General features: G+C 37.9%; 2 protein-coding genes across 2 annotated transcripts; one reads left to right on the top strand and one right to left on the bottom strand.

Annotated features, from left to right (window-relative positions):
* Positions 1–59: 59 nt before the first annotated feature.
* Positions 60–26269, bottom strand: LOC132122699 (serine/threonine-protein kinase TAO1-like). Its single transcript, XM_059533035.1, has 20 exons — positions 26155–26269; positions 12176–12414; positions 11998–12069; positions 11518–11619; positions 11352–11397; positions 11110–11206; positions 10693–10806; positions 10409–10500; positions 10228–10321; positions 10058–10139; positions 9288–9455; positions 8913–9128; positions 8120–8251; positions 7738–7974; positions 7467–7595; positions 7178–7381; positions 5987–6226; positions 5465–5677; positions 5204–5386; positions 60–3137 (listed from the first exon to the last, which is right to left on the bottom strand). Exons 2-20 carry the CDS (start codon positions 12305–12307, stop codon positions 2619–2621), a joined length of 3072 nt encoding a protein of 1023 aa, XP_059389018.1. The 5' UTR covers positions 12308–12414; positions 26155–26269; the 3' UTR covers positions 60–2618.
* On the top strand, positions 25190–26563 carry LOC132123053 (uncharacterized). Its single transcript, XM_059533580.1, has 3 exons — positions 25190–25276; positions 25330–25486; positions 26166–26563. Exons 1-3 carry the CDS (start codon positions 25190–25192, stop codon positions 26561–26563), a joined length of 642 nt encoding a protein of 213 aa, XP_059389563.1.
* Positions 26564–27775: the final 1212 nt, after the last annotated feature.

The raw sequence follows: 27775 nt of genomic DNA, 5'->3' as shown, positions 1-27775 counted from the left end.
ACGCACACACACACACAAACACACAAACACACCTCCGCTTGTCATTTATCCAATGTTTTTGTAAACTTAAATGTAGGTAAATATAATTACTTCTATGGATTTTTATGTAATATTTCCTTGAATACATGTAGTGAAAAGCTGTGTGGGAAAATGCCATTGTTTTTTAGCTTGATATATATATATATATATATATATATATATATTTTAATACATAAAGCATTCCGAATCTACTTGGCAAAAGCTGTTTGTTTTAAATAAGGCTACACTCTAACACACAACTATTCAGTTGAGGTCAGTAATATTTTTAAAGAAATAATTTTTTTTTCAGCAAGGACACATCAAATTGATTAAAAGTGACAGTAAAGACATTTATAGTGTTATACACTATAAGTTTCATTTGAATTTTCTATTCAACAAATAATCCTGAATTGTTTTTAGCATGATTTTCACAAAAACACGAACCAGCATAACTGTGTTCATCATTGATGATAATGAGAACTCAAACCAGCATTCAGAATTATTTCTGAAGGATCATGTGACACTGACGACTTGAGTAATGGTTGCTTAAAATCGGCTTTGCCATCACAGGAATGAATTATGTTTTAAAATATATTAAAATAGAAAACAGTGATTGTAAATTATAAGAGCATAAGAAACTTTTTTATATTATTAAAAAAATCTTTCTGACCCCTGTCTTTTAAATGGTAGTGTAAATATACTTGATGTACTATTATTTAAAGTATGATAAAATAAAATAGTTATCAAAAATAAGCAGTAGATGTTTCCAAACGTTTGACTGGTAATGAATAAGCATGAAACAGTGAACAGACCGTTTGCTATTTAGTGTGGAGGTCATGAGACCAAATCAGTGTCACATAAGAAAGCCTGCTGTCATGACCTACAGGAAGAAGAAGAAGAAGAAAAGTACGTCGTTCAAGCTCCTTACAATTCATTACATTCCCAGAGTGTCAAAAACACGACACAAACCTGATGGAGGACAGAGTACATTCAACCAGTTTCTGCATTAATTTCATTGGATAAATCATAACAGTACTTTACTAAAACCACTGGCGAGTTCATATCTACCACTTCCTTAAAATGACCTCAAGAATCTTTTAAAAGAGTAACAGAAAACATACTGGACATCCGCCATCACACACTACAGTTTACGGCTCTATTAGTCATTTCCATAGTTGAGAACGCTTGTAAATATATCTCTCAAAACACAACACTCTACATAAAAGTGCTTCTGCTTGGCAGCTATTCAAAGGCACCTCAAAAGTATATTAACATAAGAGTTTACATTACATAGTGGGATAATATAAGCTCATCTTTATGTGTACAACCAAATATATTCACACCAACACTCACTTTTCGTAAAATGGACCCATATTGTCACTTCATTAGCTTGGGGAACATGATTAAACTAAATTTCTGAGTGTTTTTTCAGCTACATAAAAAACATTCATCTTGGCATGTCTCTACTCAGTAATAAACCATTAACACATTCAAGGCACTGAACATATCTGATATCTTTAAGCTGGCATTGCACAGTCAAAACATCACATACAATAAATAATCAAGAAAGCACCACATCTATATGTGTCTGGACACCTGATCCAGGTGAAAGCTGGCTGACCTAATAAAATGAAGGGTGTATCAAAAGGCTAAGAAAACTGGAGACAGGTTTTCTGGCCATGATTAGGTTGCTTAATGCAAGTAAAGACTAAATAAAAAGTATGCTGGAGATATGAACAGATTTGTGGTTGCTTGCACTGTTTACAACTCTGCAAAAACACACTGCTTGGGCAAGACAGCCCCATTGACCTTTATCCGCCAAGTAAACAAGTAACCAAAAAGTCTGTAAGATCAAGTTTTAGACCTAATGAAATGTGTTTTTATATACAATCATTTCCGTAGAAATACAGTACTTACAGTACTCTGCAAAGGAATTGTCCAACTTAAAAATCTGACAACTAAAACACTTTCACTTCGAATCGACAGATTGGCCAGCTCTCTTCCCAACTCAGACATCACATATACTGCACACACTCAATCCAGCTCAATTTCTTTATTTTATTAAAATCCAAATAGTTTTTCCTAAGAGCATGACAGCAGGCTGACAGCTTAGATAGTTTACTTAAACGATCATTACGGATTTCTATGCATATCTTAAGAATTATGGCCAACATCTCCTTTTAACATCCTTTTGGCTTATGAATCCACACGTTAAGTGGAATAAAGCTAAATTAATAAACATCTATTTTTATATATATATATCTTTCTCAATAACATTTAGCATTAAATGAATCTCATCGAGTGAGCTTTAAATCAGACTAGTGTTTTTGACTCTAGCTCTGCATGACTTTCAAACAAGCTTAATGCAAAGTTAGAATGTCTTTTGACCTGAGTGGTATTTACTATCTTTTACAAGCATGTCTGCATGTAGGAAAATGAAATGTGAAAGCGAAAGAAAAGAAAAGAAAAGAGGGACTGAGGGAGATGGGTAGATGAGTGCAGTTAACTCTGCTCTCTGTGCCAGTCTTTAGTGTGGACCAGTGCGTTCCCCTACCCTGTGTGTGTTTGTGTGTGCAGGGTTGGCACAAACGCACTGGTGTCTATGTATAGGACAGGTGCGAGCCGTTGGATATCTGAGATGTGATGCTGGTGCTCCTACTCATGCCCTGCTCCGTGCGCCCCACTGAGGTGGTCCTCCTAAGAGCCTGAGGGCTGTTCCGCATCCCCACGCTGCTTTTTGGCATGGCCCCTTGGGGGCCCGAGGAGGAGTGGGTCCACGGTGGAAGCCCACCTCCTGGGATGGCTTGGCCCCAGCCCTGCTGGCCCTGTGCTCCTCCCGGACTGGAGTGGTAGTGGTGGCTCGCTCCTGAACCAGTGCTGCTGCCCCACTGTTTCCCCTGAGAGCCATCCGAGTGATGCTGATGGGGGATCCAACTGCCCGGGGCCCCAGGGAAGCTGTGGCTGAGGCCCTCAGGAGAGATGTTAGCCAACACCATGTTGCTAAATCCTAAGCGCATGCTCTCGGAGTCGAAGGCCTCAATTTCTCTGGCCTGGCGCTCCAGTAGGCTACGGATCCGCTCTGTGCGCTCGTTCTGTAAGGTCAACATCTCCTCTTCAATCTGTGGGACACAGCAAAGGACACGCATTCAAGTTTAATTATTAATACGGTTTTAAAAAATGTTTAATGAACAGTGGCCCCAAAAAGCATTTGGACACTTACGACATGACTAAATATGAAATATTAAATCATAGGTTTTGAAAGATTACACTATCAATTTACAGTTTAACATTAACAGTTTTAAAAGTACAACCCGAATTCCGGAAAAGTTGGGACGTTTTTTAAATTTTAATAAAATGAAAACTAAAGGAATTTCAAATCACATGAGCCAATATTTTATTCACAATAGAACATAGATAACGTAGCAAATGTTTAAACTGAGAAATTTTACACTTTTATCCACTTAATTAGCTCATTTAAAATTTAATGCCTGCTACAGGTCTCAAAAAAGTTGGCACGGGGGCAACAAATGGCTAAAAAAGCAAGCAGTTTTGAAAAGATTCAGCTGGGAGAACATCTAGTGATTAATTAAGTTAATTGATATCAGGTCTGTAACATGATTAGCTATAAAAGCTTTGTCTTAGAGAAGCAGAGTCTCTCAGAAGTAAAGATGGGCAGAGGCTCTCCAATCTGTGAAAGAAAAAAATTGTGGAAAACTTTAAAAACAATGTTCCTCAACCTCAAATTGCAAAGGCTTTGCAAATCTCATCATCTACAGTGCATAACATCATCAAAAGATTCAGAGAAACTGGAGAAATCTCTGTGCGTAAGGGACAAGGCCGGAGACCTTTATTGGATGCCCGTAGTCTTCGGGCTCTCAGACGACACTGCATCACTCATCGGCATGATTGTGTCAATGACATTACTAAATGGGCCCAGGAATACTTTCAGAAACCACTGTCGGTAAACACAATCCGCCGTGCCATCAGCAGATGCCAACTAAAGCTCTATCATGCAAAAAGGAAGCCATATGTGAACATGGTCCAGAAGCGCCGTCGTGTCCTGTGGGCCAAGGCTCATTTAAAATGGACTATTTCAAAGTGGAATAGTGTTTTATGGTCAGACGAGTCCAAATTTGACATTCTTGTTGGAAATCACGGACGCCGTGTCCTCCGGGCTAAAGAGGAGGGAGACCTTCCAGCATGTTATCAGCGTTCAGTTCAAAAGCCAGCATCTCTGATGGTATGGGGGTGCATAAGTGCATACGGTATGGGCAGCTTGCATGTTTTGGAAGGCTCTGTGAATGCTGAAAGGTATATAAAGGTTTTAGAGCAACATATGCTTCCCTCCAAACAACGTCTATTTCAGGGAAGGCCTTGTTTATTTCAGCAGGACAATGCAAAACCACATACTGCAGCTATAACAACAGCATGGCTTCGTCGTAGAAGAGTCTGGGTGCTAACCTGGCCTGCCTGCAGTCCAGATCTTTCACCTATAGAGAACATTTGGCGCATCATTAAACGAAAAATACGTCAAAGACGACCACGAACTCTTCAGCAGCTGGAAATCTATATAAGGCAAGAATGGGACCAAATTCCAACAGCAAAACTCCATCAACTCATAGCCTCAATGCCCAGACGTCTTCAAACTGTTTTGAAAAGAAAAGGAGATGCTACACCATGGTAAACATGCCCCGTCCCAACTATTTTGAGACCTGTAGCAGAAATCAAAATTGAAATGAGCTCATTTTGTGCATAAAATTGTAAACTTTCTCAGTTTAAACATTTGCTATGTTATCTATGTTCTATTGTGAATAAAATATTGGCTCATGTGATTTGAAAGTCTTTTAGTTTTCATTTTATTAAAATTTAAAAAACGTCCCAACTTTTCCGGAATTCGGGTTGTAAAAAAAATAAAAAAATAAAGTAAAATAGCTGCGCTGTCTGTTTAAATAGATCATCACTTGAGTCTTTTGTTTAGGCTAATTTTATTTCATTTAATATATATATATTTTTTATTTTAATTATTATTATTATTGTTTTTATCCTACTCATGACCACAAATGGCAATACGAAATCTGACATTTACAAAAGCATAATTGAACAAAGGTTTTTGGTAATTAATTTAAAGTAATTTATACATAAAAAAAAAAAAAAACAAAGATGAAAGTGACTGTGTTTAAGTGACCTTAGTCTCAAGTAGGGCTCTCCGGAGGGACACTCTCTGCTCCAGTTCCTTTCTCTCTCGCTCCTGCTGGGCGTCTGTCTGCATCTTGATCTTACTCTGATATGCATTCAACAACTCCAGCTCCTGCTGCAGCTGCATCCGCAGCACCTGACACTCCGCCTCCTGCGCCTCGTCTAGACGCAACTGAGAGATCATCTATATTAGTTGATCAGGAATTGATGGGAAACAGTTTTAACGTATTGTTTTCAGTCTGGTACTCACAGCTTGTGTGGAGAGCATGTTGTTGATGGTGTGGTCGTACTGTTCCGCGAGGATGGCTAGTTTCCTGGTTTGCTCTTCCTTCAGTCGTTTCAGCATGGTCTTGTGTTCAGGTTTTGGGATGCTTTCCAGCAGTTGGTTTCGCAGGGCTTTGTACTGCCGGGTCTGGGTTTTACATGCATCCTGGAACTGTTTCTTTATCTGGAGCTCTTTGGACTGTCAGAGACAAAATAAAATAAACATCAGTAAACTAAACTATTAAGGAAAAAATGAAGTAATTAGCAAAACATTTGTCACGTATGCAAGTGATTTACATTATTGAATAGGGTTGTTATTTCTAGCTCTGTTCAAAGCCAAAAACTGGAAACTAAAAATGTCCTAATTTAGATTTGTGAGTTTGTGTACATGCTAACCTCTCTCATGAGATCTTGCTCCACGTTGTGACATGCAATGAGAATTTGCAGTTTGAATCTGCAAGGATTTGCAACCTACAACCTTGAAACTGGAAAACTAGAGTGACATTACCTTGAGGCTCTTGGGCTGCTGTCGGACCTCCATGACGTGTTTGCGTCTGAGCTCCCTCTCCCTGCGCTTGTTGTATTCCAGCTGGTTGGTGAGCTCTGTCTGGTGCTGCAGGCGGATCTGCTCTGCACGCATCTTCTGAATGTTGCTCAGGTGTCTGAACTCCAGCTCCTGCATAGACTCATGGTGTCGAAGCAGCATGGCGTGCTCTAGATCCCTCTGTGTTTGACGCTTATTCAGCTCCTGAGAACAGAAAAATGTCAGACTAAATAATGTCACTTATTCAACCCTCTAAGCCAGCGGGTCTCAATTCCACTCCTCGCGCCCCCCTGCTCTGCACATTTGTATGTCTCTCTTATCTGTTCAGACGTTTGTTCTATTTGAACGCAAGTGCCCTGCGAAGTGGACATCACAGGATATTCCACCATGATTCCAGTTCGAAGCGAACGTATATGTTCCATTCAAAGTGCATGAAAGTGTGCGAGACGTGAATTTAAATTGTATTTATTAACAGAGGTATATGATGTCACACGTATCTGTGTGAAGATGTTGCGCAGTGCAAATCCATGAATTAATGTTCCAAAGTGACGTAAATTTCAACAGATTTCCCCTGCTCAGGGAGTAAGGAGCAATGAATACTGTGTAGAGACCATGTCAATGGCTTCTGCATGTTTTTAAAGACCGAATAATTAAAAATGAGCTCCATTATTTTGACTGAAAAAAAACAACAACATCATTTACAAGTAGCTTGTCAGTTCTGCGTGGTATGTAAGACTCTCTCACTCTCTATCTCTCTCTCTGTTAAGCAACGGCAAGTTGGGCACCTAAACACTAGAGTTTATGGTGCATTTCCATTGAGATGAATTGGAATAGTGAGTTTTACAGATGGAGTGGGAAACTCTCAAGAGCTCAGTCAGTGTTCAAACCAGTTAAGGTGAGTAAAATTATTAATGGTAACCTTATACTTTAACTCGAGACACTGGCGAATTAAATCTAACAATTTATTAGCCAATGGCTAATGATCAACATTACTGAATCGCCTAGGATGAACATTTATTCACATATGCAAGTGATTTACATGATTGTATAGGGTTGTTCTTTCTGGCTCTGTTTAAAGCCAAACGCTGGAAACTCAAAAAGTCCTAATTTAGATTTGTGAGTGTGTGTACATGCAAGCTCTCTCTGTCTGCTAACCTCTCTCATGAGATCTTGCTCCACGTTGTGACGTGCAATGAGAATTCGCCGTTTGAACCTGCGGCACTCAAGCTCCAGATACTGCCGCTGACGGCGGAGTAGGTTGGCCTCCTCCTCTGCCTGGAAGTGCTGGATATTCTCCTTCTGCTTGGACAGCCACTCCTGCTTCTCCTTCTTTGGTGTGGACTGGTTCTCATTAAGCTCCTGCAATGAAAAAGTGCAATAAATGGGAATGTGTTACGGAATATAATGAGGATGAGTGTAAGGCTGTACAGAGTGGCTTCCTGACCTCTTTGAGTTGTTCCTTGCGCAGCTTGTACTCGCGTTTCTGAGACTCCAGGAAGCTGTTGAGCTCCTTCTTCTGCTGGCTCTGAATGTGCTGCAGGAATTTCTTTTCATCGTTGGCAAAAGTCTTGGCCTGGAAAGCAGAATGATCCATCATAAACAGATGATTCTGACTTTTCAATGTCTTTCAATGATCTTTCACATTAATTATTAATGTTGTTTCATTACACCTTTAACTCTTTTATGATTTGGTTTGTATGATAATGTTACAGTACATCTTTCTCCATGGTGCATTGGTGCTTCTTGATGAGTTTGTCCATCTCGGCAGCAAAGCTGCTCCTCTGGTTCTCCAGCTCTTTGTCTAGCTTGAGTCTGTGCTCGTCCATCTCGCCCTTCAGCTTGTTCTCAAGGGCCAGAAGGTGTTTCTGATGCTGTCTGCGCATTCGTTTGTAGCCAGACATCTGCTCGCGCACCTCAGAGTCCTGCTCATGTTCTTGAATCTGACGCGTCACCTAGGACGCACAATGACAAGCTTTTATCAAGAAGCCAGCTTTTATCCCTCAAGTGCTGTACAAAACAGTGAACTATTGAACTTGAAGAGATCAGAGAGCAAACAGACTCCCTGACTCTGTTCCTGGGTGGTAATCTGGCTCTCACCAGGGAGGCTGTGCGGATGGTGGCAAAGTGCTCTCGATTCCGGTACTGACGCCGTGGTGTCTGTGCTGGGGGAGACTGGGGCTCTGTGGGCTGTTTCTGAGCCTCAGTTTCTTCCTGGTATCTCTCTTCCTCCTTCAGACAAATTAAGCATGTTAATACCATAAAACAAAACAAATAGGTCATGCATGATATGTTCAGTGTGGACATTCAAAGGGCAGTTACAAAGATTAACTTCAGGCATTTTAGTACAAAACTTTGACTATTTGAACTTGAACCTTAACTATCAATATGCAGTGTCATGTAGCCTTTGACTAAAATGCAAAAGATCTAGTCCGTGATGCAATTTATTCCGCTAAAATCTGCCCAATTAAGCTGTTATTTCCAACCTTTAGACAGGAAGAGACTCTCTGATTGACATGTAAAGCAACCAACCACAGTTTGTTTTATTTTTACTTGCTTTTTAGTGGCACGTAAATCTGCAATATATATCATAAATACAGACCAGTGTGAAAAGAGTAATCATCAATTTAAATAATCATGTGAAAAAACGCACATCCAAAAAATAAGTAGTACAGTTTTTTTACAGACATATGTGAAAAAGCCAGCCAATCAGATTAGAGCTTTGTGGTTTGGAGTTTTGTGTGCAATATGCACCAGGCGTTTAGTGAACAGAGTGTCATATGAGACTGATCAACAGTGACATACATAATACATGCCATTTTGCATACAATACAAAGCAAGTCACTTTGGTAGAGAAAAAATGTGAATGTAAATACAGTAAACATGCACAAACCGGTTTGACGTGAATAATGGAGATGTTGGGTATAATGGTTTGGTCTTTCTCCATCAGGTCCACCTCGCTCTTGTTATCATCGGTGGCGTCTGTGGCATCAGGCAGGCTGTTAACCGAGCTGCTCTGTGAGCTCGCACTGATGGACATGCTAGGGATGGACTGGTTACTGCCCACACTGTTCACTGTGCCCGTGCGGCCAGCAATGTGCTCCACTTCCTACAACACATTACATGAATGGAAACACGTGTTAAGGCCATGCGTTTCTATAAACCAGGACAAATCATAACTTCCTCCCTTGGCAGGAAGACTGTAAAACACATTTGGCAGAGCACCAAGGGTCTAACAAGGTCGAGATATGGTATTACAATAACTGACCTCCTCGTCATCTGGGACCTCTACCGCAGGGCCATTGTGCGCCTCCTGAAAGAGGATCTTTTTCATCTTGCGGTACTGCAGGTTGTCCAGCTCTCTCACAGCATCTTTGGTGCGCTGAATCAGGTCAATAAGCACCGACTCCGGCCGCTCACGCTGGACAAAGGCATGCTGCACACAGAAAGAGAAGGATATGATGACCAATATAAAAGGATCACATGGCTTTAAAAGAAACTGAGTGTTTCATTCAAAAAAACATTTCAAAAACATTTAAAAAAAAATGTATCATGGTTTCGCAGCACAGTTGTTTTCAACATTTACAATAAGACTTAATTTCAGATATTTGCACGCACACACACACACACACACAAAATAATACAACAAATAGAACTTAAAACGATTTTTTAAGAAGAAAACATTACATTTTTTGTTGTTTTATTATTGTTATATTAATATGTTTTACATTTTTAATATTAATCTGAACTACTACCTAAAACAGGCCGGCAAAATTTTTTTTGTTGGTTAGGCTTAGCATTACAAACTCCCTTGTGCCACATATGCGAAAAAAACATAAAATCAACAAACAACAAAAAAAAAAACATCAGAAAGCCAGAGCTTTCAGAATAACAGCTAAAGGCATCAAAGTGTGGTGAAGACAGAAAAAAAATCACATTGAATTCTAACAGTGTCCCTAAGCATTGCAGAAGAATCTTCAAAAGAGAACTCACTGAACTCCATCCATCTGTTTGAAAAGTGAACTTTCTTTAACTTACTTTCAGCAGTTCTTCAGAGTTGGGTCTATCTTGGGGCAACTTCTGTAAGCAGGAGTCCACGAAGTTTCTGAAGTAGTCCGTCCTGGGAAAGGAAAGAGCGAGAGGATTTCAAACAATACAGCTTAGAGTTGAGAAAGGTTAATGAACATGAGAGAAAAGCCTTCACTCACCATTCACTGGACTGCAGGGTTGGACTCTCATTCTGCGCGATGTGGTATAAGGCACTCATTGCATTCATGTTGAAGAGCGGAGGTTTCCTTTCAGCTATAGGAGAAAAAAAGACCATCAGAAAAACAGACTTGGCACCTGATCACAAAAAATTAAGTCTATATGTATCCGATTTCATCTCACCTAATTCAATACAGGTTATTCCTAGAGACCAGATGTCAACCTTTCCCTCATACTGACCCTCATCCATGGCCAGGATCACCTCTGGGGCCATCCTGAGATAGAAGAAACACCAAGATTTTGGTGTTATGTAACATATTCGGCTTAAAATCTGATTAACTCAACCAATACTCAGGCTCTCCTGACATGACCAGCAGACTTGCCTATGAATAAGTAATTTATATAGTCTGATAAGGCCTATGAAGCTTATAACCATTGAAAGTATTGAAGTTTAATGGACAACTCACCAATAAGGAGTCCCCACAAATGAATTAGCAGGTGCGGCGATTGAAGCAGAACCGAAATCTGCCAACTTCACCTGTCCAGGCTCTGTGAGCAGGATGTTCCCGGCCTTAATATCCCTGTCAAACAGCCAGGAATGAGGGTAAACTTGCACAAATGAACCACACATTGCCCTGCTTTATATGGCTGAAAAAGTCAATATTCAAAGGATTGTGACATTATGTGTAGCTACAGACTAAAATATTGACAAGGGGAAATTAACCTGCAAATATTTGCTTTTTCAGTGATCAATTGATTGGTATATTATCCATTCACAAAATAAACAGTTCTGTGAATCTGAAGTAGCCTAAATATAATATATATAATTTGTTTAAATCAGGGTTGGTACTAAGAAAACTCAAACAACTAACATGAGAACTCACCTGTGAATCATGTTGTGGGAGTGAAGATACGCCAACCCCTGCAAAGCACCATGAGTAATCGCTGCTATTTCCATCTCTTGTAAAGGTTTTTTGTGTACTGTGGGTAAAACAAATTGGTTTCTAGATGTCTCTCTGAAGATAAACAAATACTTTTCTGTTTGTAACTGGAGGCTGTATATGGAGTATACATATCTTTGTGGGTAATCAGTGCATTAAGCAAGCATCAAAACATCCAAACTTACCCTCGAGGAGATCTGAGGCAGACCCCAGACAGTACTCCATAACCAGCTAGAGAGACAGACACATTTCAGCAAGTAGTCCACACATATAGAAAATATACATCACATCATAGATTGTTCTGATAAAGGTACGTGATCTGATAGCTGCTAGCAGGGTTAGGTTTCTTACCCATGCTGTGTGCTCTCGCAGGTAGCATCCTTTATACTCTATGCTGTTTGGGTGCTTTATCCTCTGAAGGAATTTCACCTCCTTTATTATATCCTGCCATTTCTGAAAAAAAAAAACAATGCATGTGAAACGCATAACTATGCAATGCACTTAAAAAAAAAACAGTCAATAGAGCCAGAGAAAAGATCTGGTGGAATCTGTGTTTGACAATTTGCACTTTGTCAGTAGATCACCTGCAGAACTTTCTACTCCCATTAGCGCTTTTATGGCATCAAATTTGCCCTATTTAATAAATCTGGCCCTAAACCTTTAATCCATTTATTGGTGAACAGAAAAAGACATTATGTATCCAAGCACTGATTAAATAATAAGTCATGGAATACATGCATAGGTTACAGTCTAGAGGGAGAAACAATCATTTATAATCTCCCTTAACTTAAACAGAAAGAACAACATAAGAGAATTAGCATTTATTTTCACCTCATTGGACTGTTTTCCACTATATGACATTTTCTTGATGGCCACCACCTCTGAGGTCCGCAAATCCCGTGCCTGTTATAATACGTAAATTCATTATTTAGTAGAATGATTATGACTTCATTGTTTCTTCACAACCTAAAATACATTTCCAGAGCTTCAAATATGCAAAAGCACTTACAAAGTATACTGCGCCGAAGCTGCCATGACCGATCTCTCTCAGGTCTGAGAAGAGTTTTTCAGGGTCATCTTTATAAAAGAGATCTGCGATCTCGGGGTCCTTCAGACTCCCTGCACGAGCAGCGTTGGGCATGCTGGGAGGGGGCGGGGCCGCAACCACCAGTCACTATCTGGGTCTGCGACACGACAGCCCCCAATGATGGCTCATCTGCAAGACTGTGGCCTCATAAGGACCAAAACCTGACAGAGAGAAAGAATCATTAGTATTGCATTGGAAGAAAATAGAAATTAAATCAGAAAACTTAGGGGTTTTTTTCAAGTAGAGTTTGATTAACAAATTTTCAATGGAGACTTGAGATGTTGTACTCCATTCCATTGAATATGTACACATCCACACTCCTGTGCTATGAATTATCTTAACAGAAAGGAGGAATCATAAAAGTTCTCTTCACAAGACAACTCTATGAGAAACCACATGCTTAAACTGCTGTTTGCAGCAAAATAGCCCAGGCTGATGCATCGGGTTTGCACATTACAGCAGCTGTGGTCAGTGAGTTCCTCTTTTGAGTTTCAGAGAGTGGGAGAGAGGATGTGTGTGCGTGTGCAGGAGACAACCAGGAGTTGCAGTCATAACATCAATGACTCTCCCATTTTTACAAACACAGAGAGAGTCAAACTCTAGAATGACTCCACAGCCCTCTGCTTCCTCCTCCAGCCTGCTGCTCTGTTTAAATTGATTCCTAAAGCAACTGTATTAAATTTCTTCAGTTTTGTTGTTTTATTAACATTAAAATATTAGTTCACCCAAAAATTCTGCCAAAAATTCTGTCAAAAGTGTTTTATATTTATACCACTATTTACTCACTCAAAAGTGATTTTAAACCTGAATGAGTTTCTTTCTTCTTCTGAACATAACTGCTATTTTGAGTAACGTGGAAAACCAAACAGTTGCTGGTCCACAGTGACTTCCATAGAATTTTTTGCTACTATCAAATTCAATGTGGACCAGCAACTGTTTGGTTACCCACATTCTTCAAAGTATCTTCTTTTGTGTTCAGCACAAGAAAGAAATTAAAACAGGTTTGGGACAACGTGACAGTGAGTAAATAATGACGGAAATTTAATTTTAGGGTGATCTATCCCTTGACAGTAATGACAGCAGGCTGCATGTTTAATAGGACTACTGTCCCTTTAAGACCTGCACGCATCTAATATACAGACAGGTTTTCTGTCAGTTGTTTACTTTCATTTTAGACATAATCAACTGAGTCTACGTGTAAACCTTGTGTGTTTTGACAGTATTAGCGCAAAAGATAACTTAGTTCAATAATCAGGCGCTGTTTGACAGGCTTTAGTGCACACGCTTCAGGTGTATGCGGCGCTCTGAAAAAGCACAGGTCAGACCAGCGCGTGAATTAAACATTTAAAAGCACATGCAGATAATGAGAGAGTTACTCTACCAGAGTTAACACTGCTGTGACTGCATGTGGCGATGTACAATATACGATGGAGGCACCAGAACTGCAGATGATAGAGTGTGCGCTGTAGCACGATACTACGATATTTCTTCAAAAACAGATCGTGGAGACATTTTTATCGTCCACGGTCTAAAATCATCATATCGCACACCCCTAATGTCAAGCCATCCCCAAAACAACAGACCAAGTCATGCATTTTCACTTTCAGTGTTGTCTCAATGAATCAATTCAAAACTCAAAACGGATTTAATGGTTCTGATTCACCACTTGACAAGCCTCCACAAGACATGAACAGATTCTATGAAAATATATTTCATAAATATATTTATGTGTGTGCGTGTGTATATATATAGAAATCACTGATTAATCATATATATATATATATAAAAAAAAAATCACTAACAATTTAAAAATACCTATCCAACCATAAACTTTTGATTGGTAGTGTGTATACACACACACACACACACGGTATTGGGAAAAACTTGACTAATAGAGTACTCCAACTGATTTTGTATAAGAGCCTAGAAGTAAATCACAATTTAAAAATGGAAATCAATATCTCTGTTAAAGAGGATTATGATGTATATAAAAGAGGCAGAAACATCCAACTTCATGTGACGCAGGTGGGGTGATTTATTGGTGGGAGGCTGTTGTTAATAAGCGTCAGAGCAGTCAAGCACACTCTGGCCAAACTCAGGAGATGGATTGCTTCCAGCACTCGCTCCCATCTGAAGCCCAGCAACAATTAGCACATCAGTTACCATGGCAACAGCATCTCTGAGCCAATGGCCAAGAGGCTGCAAACTATCCTATCTAAACACACTCTCGAACGATGTTTATCTGCTTACGTGCATGACTGACTAACTTACAGAGCAATATAATAAGAGACATCATGACACCTGGTCCACAGGCGAACTGAATCATTCCAGATAGACACACCTTGTAACGAATTTCTTCAGCTCCACTGCATCAGTTACTAACATCCGTCACTATTCCAAATGCAAACCCTGGGAGTCCATGGTTAGCCAGACTTCAGGACTGACACACAGGGCAGAGTGAACAGCTAAAATCTACACTTAAAACGGAGTATGCCATCGTCATCATAAACCACTGTCATTATATACGTTGGTTTTAGACTAGGAGTGGTCGACTCGTACATAAGGTTGGACTGGGATGCACAACATGGACTTCACATACTAATAACCATCATTTTGTTTTAAATTTTGTTGAACACAAAAAACTTATTCTGAATGGTATGTTTGCATACAGTGGAAATCAATCGGGTTCAAAATCCTAAACAGGTTTTGACACAAATTTCATGATTCGATTTTAGGGCTGCTCCGATCACGATCGGCCGATCGTTATGCGCATCTCGTCAGTAAAGCCGGTTATCTAATCAGCGGTAAATTCCCTCAGGTGCGTGATTTCACATAGAGCAGCTGTTACTACACAGAGCCGTTGTTAACTGAGAAGATGCGCAAATCCACTTCATTTTCAGCGTTTATTTGTGCATCTTCTCTTCTTACTATTTTAATAATCGATTTTAATCGATTAAATCGATTAGTTGTTTCAGCTCTACAAATATGATTAAAAGATAAATATGCAACAAAACTACAGAATGTCAGATTTTATTATTAGATCTTTTGACATGTTTTGCCAAATAAAAAGGACATCACTTTTAGAGTTCATCCCACTTTTTGATGTGCGCATAAGTATTGGAACGGTTGAGTTTAAGGCAGATGTAAAAGATTTAAATATTTAATTGCAGATCCCTTGCATGCAATTAGAGCAGTGAGTCTGCAACCCATAGACATCACCAGACTCTTGATCTTATGCTTTGAAATGTTTTTCTCCAGGCTTAAATGCAGCCAATTCCAACGGTTGCTTGTTTTTGGGAGTTTCTGTCTTTAGTCTCCTCTTCAGCTGGTGAAATTAACGTTCAATCGGATTTAAATCTGGAGATTGACTTGGACAATCTATGAGTTTACATTTCTTTGCCCTGATAAAGTCCCTGACTGAACTGGCAGGGTGTTTTGGGTCATTGTCATGATCCAATATGAAGTGCTTTCTAATAAGTTTGGTGGCATTTTCTTGAATATTGGTAGCCAAGATGATTTTTTACTCTTCCAAATTCATTCTGCTACAGTCATCATTAAAAGCAAGAGGTCCTGTTCTAGAGACAGCCATGCATGCCCATGCCATGACACCACCTCCACCAAGTTTTACAGATGTTGTTTGCTTTTTTTCGCACACTTTCCAATCACTTAGATAAAGGTTCATCTTTGTCTCATCGGTCCATCAACTCAGTTCCAAAACTCTACTGGCTCACATTTGTGAAGAATCTTGTCTTTCTATTTTTGATGCTGATCAGAGGTTTGCATCTTGCGGTGTAGCTTCTGTAATTCTGTGTCAAATTCTCCTGCGGACTGTAGATTGACCCCAGCTTTCTGGAAGTTGTTGGTGATTTTAAAAACATGTATTTCAGTTCATTTTCACAGCTTTTATGATTTGTCTGTCATCAACTACTGTTGTTCTTCTCAGACGATCAGGTCGTCGTTGGCTGCTGATGTCGCCGGTAGTTTCCAAACTCTTGATTTCTTTATGCCCTTTGTTTTTCCTATAGTTCTAATTGACTTCCTCTTTTCTTTTAGTATCCAAATTGCTTGCCTGTGAGGCAACTGTTCCAAATTATATATTATATAGCATATTTTTTAAACTTATTTAAATATAAAATGTATGTTTATTTGCAACGGTTATGTACGGAAGTTCTAAGCGGCCATGCATTATAATTTTTTTTCCTTTTTGTTTTCTCGTTATAACGACTTAATTTTCTCATTTTCTTGACATAACGAAAGTTGTTTTCTTGTTATAATGATTTATTTTCTCGTTATCTCAACATAAAGAAAGTTTTTTTCTCGTTATAACGACATGACAGTTTTACTGTTGCTATAGTAACGAACTCAACTTTGACAGGCATCTGATGGACAACCATGCAGGCGCTCTTACTGTAGCATATATTTCAGCAAATTTTGCTTCACCTAGGTAATAACGTCTACAATACTGTACATAAATAAAGGCTGATCAGTCACTGTTGATTTTTCCAGAGACAGTACACCAAACGTTTTGTTTTTGTAATTAACATGTTTAAATGGCAACACCGCAAACACAGACGGAGTGCCTTCAGAAGGATGCAGAACTATTCTAAGATCTTGAGCTGCTTGGATTAAACTCACTTTTAATTTTTCCATTTATTTGAAATAAAATTATATATAATTTGTAATTTTTATTAGTCATTATATTAGGGCTGCAACTAACGATTATTTTGATAATCGATTAATCTGTCGATTATTTTTACGATTAATCGATTAATCGGTTTATGTACTTATATTTTAGTTTTCCCCATTTTTTCCCCAAGTAAATTATTAATAAATGGTCTTTATCCTTCAGCATAGATTTTTAAGAGATTTTAACCATTTTGCACTGTCATATCCTAAACAAAAATATACCTGGAGTTGTTTTATTGTGTTAGTAATCCTTTGTCGAACTCTTCTGCAATCAGAACACTGACCTATACTCTAGCAAATTTCACAAGGAGATTTAAAATAATGTTTTCACCATGGCAGTCCTTAGAGCTCCTAAAGTAGTTTAACATCCCAAACAAAGCTTATTAAGGAATCTTTCAGAACATATTTTCACGAAGAATAAGGATAAAACAGAATAAAATTGCAGTGCATTGTATTTTATTATTTACTGGGAAACAGCATTATAGCTTTTGCTGTGAAATTGTAAACAATCCTTCGAATAAAGTGCCAATGGCATGAAACCTGAATGGAACTCACAATTTAAAGTAAAATCCATCAGAAGGTTGTCCAGAAAAAAAAAAATTGGACAGTCACACACAAAAAACCTGCTGTGTGAAAAAGAGCAGTGAATACTTAGAAAAAAAGTGCATTTCAAATATCTTTAAACATTTACCTCTCTCATTCAGTCATAATTAGGCTGCACGACTGAATTTTGAACTGGTAAACGACAAACTGATCACAGAACATGTTTGTAAAGCTTTAAATGTTAACTGTTAAAAAGCAATGTTATCAGCTTTTACGACTAAACATTTGCAAACAACATTGTACTGGAGAATCTGCACAAATAAAAGTCTTAGGGGCCGTTCACATATCGTGCCTAAAAACGCGTGGCGCTTTCTCCTTCTTTCCAAAGCGCTCGGGCAGAAGCGCCCCTGAGGCGTCTGCCTTTGCTAAGCAACCATGACGTGCTCTCTCCTTGAAGACGCGGAAATTTCAGCAAAGGATAAATGGATTTGCAGCTCAAAAAATCACTTGCAGTAGCTCTGCTACTAAATTTATTTCAAAATGGAAATCCATATACAACTATGATCAGCTGTTCCTTTCATCTTGACTGAGCTTTTAACGTTGTTACGGGAAAGGATGAAGCTGATTGGTTAGTTCTTGTCACATGACCCACGATGCGCTTGCAGCATTCTGAAAAGTTGAGATGTTTTTAACTCGATGCGGTGCGGTGTTGGAAATAACGAACTTGAGCGCGCAAAAGACGCGATATGTGAACGTCCCCTTAAACAGTTCAGTAGTGCAGAGTTTACAGGTTACTCTTCTTTTTTGAAGGCTCAAAGTAAAGTACTCCCAGTCTCCCACATCCCGCTAAATGCTGCAGAGACGCTGTTCGGGAAGCACGTGACATAAAACGAGGCCAGCTATTGGCTATTCGCTACTTCTCCGTCTGTACTGGCTGAGTAAAACCTCCGATGGCTCATTACTGCCACACTTTGGTCACCGCAGATTTGAAATATGCACGAAATGAGCCGCTTACGGCAAATAAAAGTTATTTAGCAACGAATCGATGACTAAATTAGTTGACAACTATTTTAATAATCGATTTTTATCGATTAAATCGATTCGTTGTTTCAGCTCTACATTATATGCTGTGGCAGATATCATGTGTGTTACAAGCTTCTGTTTGAAAAGATCGTTCATGTGCAGTGTATGTGTGTGTGTGCAGAAAAAAAACGATTACAACATTATAGAACAAAACTGAATTAAATTAGCCTATGCATTTTACATATACATCACATTTCTCATCAATATGGTTAACAATAAAGATTAATAATAAGGAAAAAAAGCACATCACAAATAGCCTACATCGTTAAATCCTGTTTAAAACCTAATCATGTGCCTAAAAGAAGCACAAATAAAGATATAGGTGCAAACAGAATACAGTGACGTAAACCTTGGTTTTGATAAGTAGTTATTTTATGACCCAGAATGCGTTGGTGAAACTCATGCATCTAGCAAGAACTTAATACACAAAATAATCATGTTGATTAAAGCATTTAACATTTATGTATTAATTAAATGTCAGTAATGAACAAGACTGCACAAATTATAGTGATCACGAGGAAGGTCCGCGTACAGTAAAGTGGACAGTGTACAACACCCCATCAGTTATACTCAGGTCTATAGTGCCACCTGCTGTTTTGTAGCTTTTTAGAGAAAATTAAGTCGTTATAACGAGAAAACGGCTTTCGTTATGTCGAGATAACGAGAAAATTAAGTCGTTATAACGAGAAAACAAAAAGGAAAAAAATTATAAACATACATACAAACATTATAAACTGGAACATGCCAGCTGAAGATAATGAGGAAATTATGTCGTTCCTTTTGCAAAGTGCATTCCTAACGACTACTTAATGGCAACACATGCCCTATTCACTCCAAAGTCCCCACTCCAAGGGGATAGGGATGATCACTTCCATTTGGAATTTGCCCAGGACCTAGTACCGGCGCATCCCTAGACTGTAAAGCAGCTCTACAGAAGACAATAGTTTCATCATTCAGCTTAATTCAGTTCAAGTTCTGTTCTCATCTGATAGCGTTAGTGCAGTCAAATCAAAATCATTAGTGAATATTAAGTGTCTTGTAAACCACATTGAAATATTAGCATTAACACATAAAACATTGAAATGTTTTTCTCTTTTTTTTATTAAATATCTTCAAGTCATCATGATGGTTAGGAAAATTATGAAGGTGAGTACATTTCAATGATGGGTGAAGTTGTCCTGTTAATGGATGATAACACTAAATTTAACTTTAAAAACTCTTATTAATACCAATGTTATGCAACAGTTATGCAAGCGGCCTTTCATTCCCACTGTGTGCTTTATTAGTAAACACCATCAAACTTTAGCCACATAGGAATGACCTCATTTTAAAATAGTGCTTTGTTTGTTGCTGGAGTTGGTTGGGTTTGGGCCACTGCTCCCCCCTCAGAGCTGCTCAGATGATCGGCTGCACAGACACAATGCTGAGAGCTCAGGGCTGATGTCTCGGTCACAAGACCAGCCTCCCACCACACCAGCTGCCTCACAATCTCTGCCCACACACACCAGTCAAGCCACTCGAACCACACCATCCCATTCACCTTTACACACGCATAAGCACTATAGATGCAGACACACTAACTTTATCTATATCTTTATCTATCATGCACTATTTAGAATGTCAGGGGTTTTGAAAGGTTGTTGATATGATTCTTTAGGGTCTTAATGAAAAGCCTATAACATACTTTGGTTAAAATTTCTCAATGGTAGTCTAGAGCAGACTGTAAACTTAAGCCGCGAAACTTGCTAACTAGCATATATTAGGAAAGGCAATTTGCCGAGATTCATTAAAAAACCCTGTACTTACTTCTTCTGTAGATGAAGCTGAATTACGAATGATTTACGCGAACTTAAACACATTTAGGCATAGTGTTGTCAAAAGACCCGGTACTTCGGTACCAAGTAGGTACAAAAAAAAAATGTATGTGACGGTACCAGGTTTCTTTAAGTACCGGTAGTACCGAGGTCCCGTTCAAACCCGGTTCAGCGCTATGATTTCCGCGAAGCAGAAAACGAGGACGGAATCTCAAAATCCAGTCATGAAAATGAAACTTACATTTTAATATGGACAGTCATGGAATTTGTCAAAGTTAGCATAAATTCAAATCTCCATATGGACCAGTATCTGTAAATGTTAAGCCGCAAAAGTTGTTTGAAATATGAATCCGTGTTCTGCGCGTCTCTGTGTGAATTAATGAATGGCAGAGATGTGCGGGTTTGTTTACTACATAGACTGAAGCGCATGACGCTTGCATTAATTTCAGCATCTGAGCTTCAGAGTTCTCTGGCCGGTGACGTGGCGTCGCTGCTGCATGCCAGAAGCGTCCCAGAAGCGTGGCGGATGCTTTGCTTTCTGTGTCTTTACACACCAGAAGCGTCTGTAGGTGACATAGAGGGAGACCGCCGACAGACCAGGCTCTTGTCTTCATGACAACAATATCAACTTTTTTTTTTTTTACACACCTACACCTACTGATAAAGGACACCGTCAACAGTATTCACGGCAAAATAGACTATGTTTGACAGGTGCAATATTTAAAAATCGATAATTATTTATTTATTTTTAAAATTACATTTATATCTGAATTTGTCAACCTACAGACTTTCAAATATCAAAATGTCATGAATTAATATGTATTTGTGTACAAAATGACATATAAACAAATTTTCCTATTATACTTTGCCTGGAAACGCGGTAAAAATAGGCGTCGGTTCTAATTCTAGCATGCACGTGTTTTCGCAAGCTCTAACCTGTTAACATGGGAGCCGAATTAAAAACCGACACGCCACGCGGCCTCTCTCCATCAAGCGATCTGAACTTTTCAGTTCATCTCAATGGACGCACAGTGCACCTGTATTTGATGCTCTGTAAACTCTTTGTGAAGGCGCACGACTCACCGTTGCTTTACTGATAACACTGTTTCTCACACATGCAAAGAGAGAGAGAGAGCGAGAGTCTTACCACGCTGAATCGACACGCTATATGTAAACTATTCTTTTTCACCAGTCAAAATAATGGAGTTCATATAGAATTATTCATATTTATTTTCGAACAAGCAGAAGACATACCGGTTTCTCCGGTAGTGGGCGGAGCTAATGCACAAATGGCAATTTTATTGGCTGGCGCTGATCTCTTACTGTCCCTGTTTTGATTTCAGCAAATCATTTTGACCGAACGCAGACAACGTGATTAATATTCATGAACTCAGCAGCTCATCAATTCATAGTGCATTGTATATACATTAGTATGATAGTAGAATTAGTAGTAGTATTGTCTTTTAATAATAATTAATATGATCTATTACTATTTTTTTACAGAAACCCTCAATGACCAAAAACATCTTAAGCATCACCACCAGTCTTAAGTTCAGTCAAAATGACAAATATGCATTCATTAGGCCTAAAAGTTAATTTTTACATAAAGGCATTGTGCTAGAAATATTACTATTATTTAGTAAAATGTATGTGATACTGCTACTACTGTTGAAAAAAAAATTATAAAACTTTATTTTTTAAAGAAATAAATCACAATATTTCTTCCATGTTTTCATTTTAATAGAAAATCCCCTTTATTTACCAAAAATAAAATGTGTTTAAATTTCATAAATTAAAAGACAAATTAAATTTGGGTGAAACTTGTTTACTGTTTTTCATAATTATATAACTTGTAGAAAAACTTTAAACACAGTTGTAAATAAGTATAAAGAATGGCATTGGTTTTATTTTTAGTGCTAAAAAGTTATTTTTATTTTTAATTAGCATATTTTTGTGTTTTGCTTTGGTACCGAAATTGGTACCGAGAACCATGGATTTTCACTGGTATCGGTACCGAATACTGAAATTTTGGTACCGTGACAACACTATTTAGGCAGATCGGGGGGATCGGGGAAAGTGGATTTTAAAAAAGGGATTTAAAATAAAAACTACGGGTGGATTTTTATCATTATAGGGTGGATGTGTACACACACTTCCAACACACATTTATGTTCAAACAACAACAAAAGTGTATTTTGCATCCGATGACCGCTTTAAATATATTTGTTTATATTACCCATAAACACTTATGTTTTTTTTAAAGTGTAATAGTAATGTAAATAAGCCCTCCATCACTTTAATGAAGTAATTAAAATGTTTATGATCACATGAGCCTGGGTGGCACATTCTTGGGATTCATTTGGAAACTGAGATCCTTTATTTGAGATGATAACTTTGATTTGGAGCCATTTAAACAACTTTATATATTTACATATATTTTGTTTTAAATATTGAAATTCAAAATGGAATGAAAAAGCATCAATTTAAAATAATATTTACAAAAATGTAAAAATACATTAATATTTGCTTAATATTTTGTAGAAAACATGATGCATTTTTTCAGGATACTATGATGAAAATAATTTCTTTTAAATATAAATATTTTGTAACAATATGAAAGTCTTTACTGTAGTGTTTGATCAATTTAAGGTATAATGCTGAATTTTTTTTTTTTTTTTAATCTTACTGACCCAAAACTTTTGAATGTTAGTGTACATATTAAGTCTTTTATATGTAAATGGTCTTTTAAATGAATGCTTTCATTCTAGTTTAAGTCTACCTTGATTCAAATTCATTAACATGGAATTTTAAAAAGCAGGGAAGCAAAGCAATCATGCTAACTGCCAGATGCTTAGCATGTGACACAAACTGTTAGGGCAGGACTTCGAAAGACAGAAAGGAATGACACCCCATCATGCCGTTCAACAGACACACACAGAAAGAATGTGGCGGGACAGGACGACACAACAGCAGGGCAGGAACTGCCTACATGATGTGGCTTTCTTTCTCCCAATTTCTCTATTTCCTGTTCACTCAGCTCATGTGCTAATGGCATTTCAAATCTCCCATCAACCATTTCAGTGCTAATCAGCTCATATAGTCAACATCAACATTCTTAACGCCTTCACTCATTTCCTTCAGACTTTATCTAATTTTCCAACGAACAGACAAGTTCAAACAAATCTACTAAATTCAAAGCAAAGCTGAGCCACACAAATGGAGAAATGCTGAGTTGCTATTCAGGAATGTGCGAAAAAGCTGAAAAACAGAACTGTAACTGCCACCGGAAACATGTAAAACTCAAGGAAATAGCTATATCTGTCCAAAAACCCACTTGTTTATGTATAATACTATCAAATCATTATCATTTCAGTGACATTTTCAAACTGTAGGTATTCCGATTACTGTCCTACACCAAATAACTGGGTCTACAAACACTGTCCAGTTACAAATGACATGAAAGAATTCATCAAGATATCAAAGAACTTACCCCTCTCCTTAAACAAGCATCAAAACATCCTTTAAACTCAGATTAGGAGGAATGTCTAGGAAACTCCTCCATTGGAGAAGGGAGTTCCCTTCATTTGCCAGACAAATAGCAGCGCAACTCTGACCCAGTCCTTCCCAGGGCAGAGCTTTAGAGATGCTGTCCCGCTTTGTATTTATAAACGCTGAGTATGACCTTGCGAGTGATTAGGCCCTGCGTCCTAGCTGCACCTGTGGAGATCACTTCATTTGAAAATAGTACCATGGGCATTATTTAACAGACCATTCGAGCTGCTAAATATCTGATATTATTGTTTTTTGCAAGCAACAAAAATATTTTACAGTTTTACACATGAATAGACTCCCTTACAAAATAGGTTTTTTTTTTAATGTAAAAAAAAAAAAAATTATATATATATATATATATATATATATATATATATATATATATATATAGTTTTGGCTTTTGGCTAAGCCCTTGATGCATCTTTAGAATTCCTGTAAAAAGTCTGTTTATAATTATTGTTTCTTCTATAACTTTAGCTTCTATAACAATAAGGCAAAAAAAAAAAAATACAGATGTCTTTATGATATACTTCCATGGAACAGGCCAAATGATAATGTTGAACACATGACAAAACAATTAATCAGAATCCAGTATTCAACTGCTGCAAGTACTATGACTAACAATTTCAGTTATATAACATTTCATAATAATAATAATAATAATATAAACAAAAATATTTCTTTGTGGATCATCAATAATACAATTTATTAATATTACATACAAAACAAATTATAAGTGCATTTAAATATTACAACTAACAACTTCAGCTATATTAATATAAAACTCAATACATTATTATATATATATATGATTAAAGCCTAATATTTCATTATTTAAATAAAAACAAATATATTCCTTTGTGACAAATATATATATATATATATATATATATATATATATATATATATATATATAGATATTCCTTTGAAACATTATTTGTTTTGTGTATGTGTGTGTGCAGTCCAAACAATGGTTACTGTCTGAATGACTGGGCAAGCAATAATAAAAATAAATTACCTACTTAATTAAAAAAACTAATTATAATTGAAATAATAATCAAGGACGACAAAAATTCAAAGCTGGTCAGCAAAACTACGTAGATCTGACTGTGCGAGAACAGCTACAGATTTGGGAAATTTCATTCAGTTATAATCCTGCAAGAGAGAGGGATGCATGGAACGCATCAAAACTGATAGACCAAACTTGTGTTAGTCACTCGATGACATCAATGATAATCAGAGGTCTGATATCAGATGAATGTGGGAGTGGAGACCCCGAGGGCTCAGTGGAATGGATGTTGAGCAGAGGGAGGACAGAGGCCCAGATTTAAGAGGCAGCAATGAGGTCAGAGAAAGACAATCACGGTGGAGAAAGCAGGCAGTGTCTCTTAACAACAGAGGCACTATTCAGCCTCTAGTTCTCATACCATCAGTTTGCATGTTTATGAGAAATGCAAAGCCATAAACAAATGCAGCAGAGCTTCACTGCATTACAATCAGAGCAGCCATTTCCACTGTGACAGGGCAAAGTCAGCATACGGACATCAATCTACAGGTAGGACAGCAGGAAATACTATACAACACCAGCAGAGGCAATAAAGCAATGATAATGTTTATGAATCATCAGATCTATAACAATAAAGGCAGCATCCCATTGACAGATAGCCATTATTGAAATGTCTAAATGTAAACAGTAGGTCCATCCATCACGATCATTCAGTCTGTACATCTCAACTGTACAAATACATCTAATTAAACTGCTGTTTACACAGATACAAAAGCAAAGTCTACAAAGCCTGGATGATCAACTGCACTTTAAAGGAACAGCATGTTCGTTTTTAAGCATTTCAGATCAAAATGAATCAACATATCTTAATATATATGACATAATTAAACGTAATGGACAATATACACAAGGTGACATCCATATTACACACTGATCACACACCCCAGAGGTAAAATCCTAGCATACACATGTGCATTTCTATATGATGAATTTGAAGATGATCTGGTAACAGTTTCATCACCTGCAGTCAAACTCATGACTTGGGTGGAAACTAATAAACTTAGATCAACACAACATTTGCGTTTTATGTTAATTCACTGGAATGGACTACAATAAACAGGAAAATGTTTACTTAAGTTATTCTGTTGTGTTAAAAAGCAAAAAGTGTTTATTTTGATATGAACTTAAGTTAGCAGAAGAGCTAACAGCTCACTTACCCTTACAACAGGCCAGGATGAGCAGCCAGCCCGAGAAAACTCCTCCGACCACAACAACAACAAACCAAGTGGACAGAAAACACGCCTGCCGACCACAAATCAGTCCCGACAAACTTATCGATCGCTGTCAAGCATGAATGTCATCTGGAGAAACTACTCAACCCCGGTGCTGGTTAACGGTGGCCCAGCAGCTCTTCACTCTCCCGGGCTGCTGCTGCGGTTAAAGATGGCGTCCGAGACAGATCCACTCCCTCACGGCTTAAAAACAGAGATAAACACGCTCCGTTTACACACCGACGGCGAGACCACACCTCAGCCTCGGTCCGAAATGCTCAAGGCTGTTGTTGGTTTTTTAACACCCGTGTGTTTGTGCTGTGAGGTGAGGATCATGGTGTGGCGGTGGCTGTGATTTTTCCCTCTCTGCCCTCCTCTAGTGATGTCCAATTCGCCGAGGAATCATTCTTTTGAACCGAATCTTCCTAATGATTCGCTCGAGCTGATTCGTAAAAGCGAGAATCCAACCAGGATGTGAAATATTATACTAAAGTTTCGTTTTTTATTTATTCCCTAAAAGCTGTCTTAAACACAAGATGTTGGGTCTTTTAGTAGTAAAGTTACATATTTTTAAATACAGTACGTTTTAATATGGTTTTCAAGCAACTTCTCGCTTATTTTTTTACTATAGCAATGCTACGTCGGTCGATATTTTAGTTAATTAAAGAAAACAAACATGCATTCTGTAATGAATACGAAACTAAAAATACTGATTAAAAAGTGTCATTTTACTAAAATTTAGTTTACCACGAAATCGTTATGGCGACTAATTTTTTTTTTTTTTTAGCCGGTTCATGAAGCGAACCGATTCGCTAAGTTGAATTGGACCATCGCTGCCCTCCTCCTCTCGTCCGGCTTCCTGGAACGAGTTCCTCCCTCCAAATGTGGGAAACTCCCACCGGCCCCAAGAGACAGAGCATTAACCCCCCTATAATAAACAGCTATTTAAATAAATATGTACTTTATCAGTATTTAATACTTTGTTTACTGGGGCTACCTGAAACTAGGAGGAAAGCCATAAGCTCTGTCATGGACACGCATTATTATTTTTTTAAAGAAATATTAAGATATCCCAATCTAATCCATTGCCATTTTAATTGCAGCAGTTATGTAGAGGTAAAACACAGATAAAATCAGAGGAAAATGTAATGAAACGTGATTCCTTGAAAAAAGTGGCTGCAGCAAAGCAATTTCAGCATTATGATTGTTGGAATTTCTTGAGTAATACATTTTTTAAAAGTGCATCACATTAAGTTATCAGTTTAACATATGTTAGAATCTTGGAAATATGTTTTGGAGATTTACCAGTTATGATGATTATGAGGCTCTTTATGCTAAACTGACGCTGTAAAGAACTAACATCATATGATGCTGCTGCTGATGATGTCTCCTCAAAAAATGTAAATTTTCCTGATGATTTTTTTTCTGTGTGATTGAAGTATGAAGTTTGAAAACCCACCAGCACTCACACAGATGGACTTGAAGATAACTAGGACAAGCAGAGCAGAAGTCATAAAAATCAAATGAAAAGGATTACAGCTTGCCTCTTTTGTAAGCATAATCTCAG

This window comes from Carassius carassius, chromosome 41 (assembly GCF_963082965.1).
Source record: "Carassius carassius chromosome 41, fCarCar2.1, whole genome shotgun sequence".
Classification (NCBI taxonomy): Eukaryota; Metazoa; Chordata; class Actinopteri; order Cypriniformes; family Cyprinidae; genus Carassius; species Carassius carassius.
This window is presented reverse-complemented; position numbering and strand designations above follow the sequence as displayed.

Excerpts from the sequence above, each read along its gene's own strand:
- LOC132122699 (XM_059533035.1), bottom strand. The coding sequence starts at position 12,307 with ATGCCCAACGCTGCTCGTGCAGGGAGTCTGAAGGACCCCGAGATCGCA. Across the intron at positions 5,678-5,986 it reads AGCAGCCCAAGAGCCTCAAG|TCCAAAGAGCTCCAGATAAA; the intron begins GTAATGTCACTC and ends TGTCTCTGACAG. Across the intron at positions 5,387-5,464 it reads ACATGCTCTCCACACAAGCT|TTGCGTCTAGACGAGGCGCA; the intron begins GTGAGTACCAGA and ends ATGATCTCTCAG.
- LOC132123053 (XM_059533580.1), top strand. The coding sequence starts at position 25,190 with ATGTGGGAGTGGAGACCCCGAGGGCTCAGTGGAATGGATGTTGAGCAG. Across the intron at positions 25,277-25,329 it reads ATTTAAGAGGCAGCAATGAG|AGGCACTATTCAGCCTCTAG; the intron begins GTCAGAGAAAGA and ends TCTTAACAACAG. Across the intron at positions 25,487-26,165 it reads ATACGGACATCAATCTACAG|GCCAGGATGAGCAGCCAGCC; the intron begins GTAGGACAGCAG and ends CCCTTACAACAG.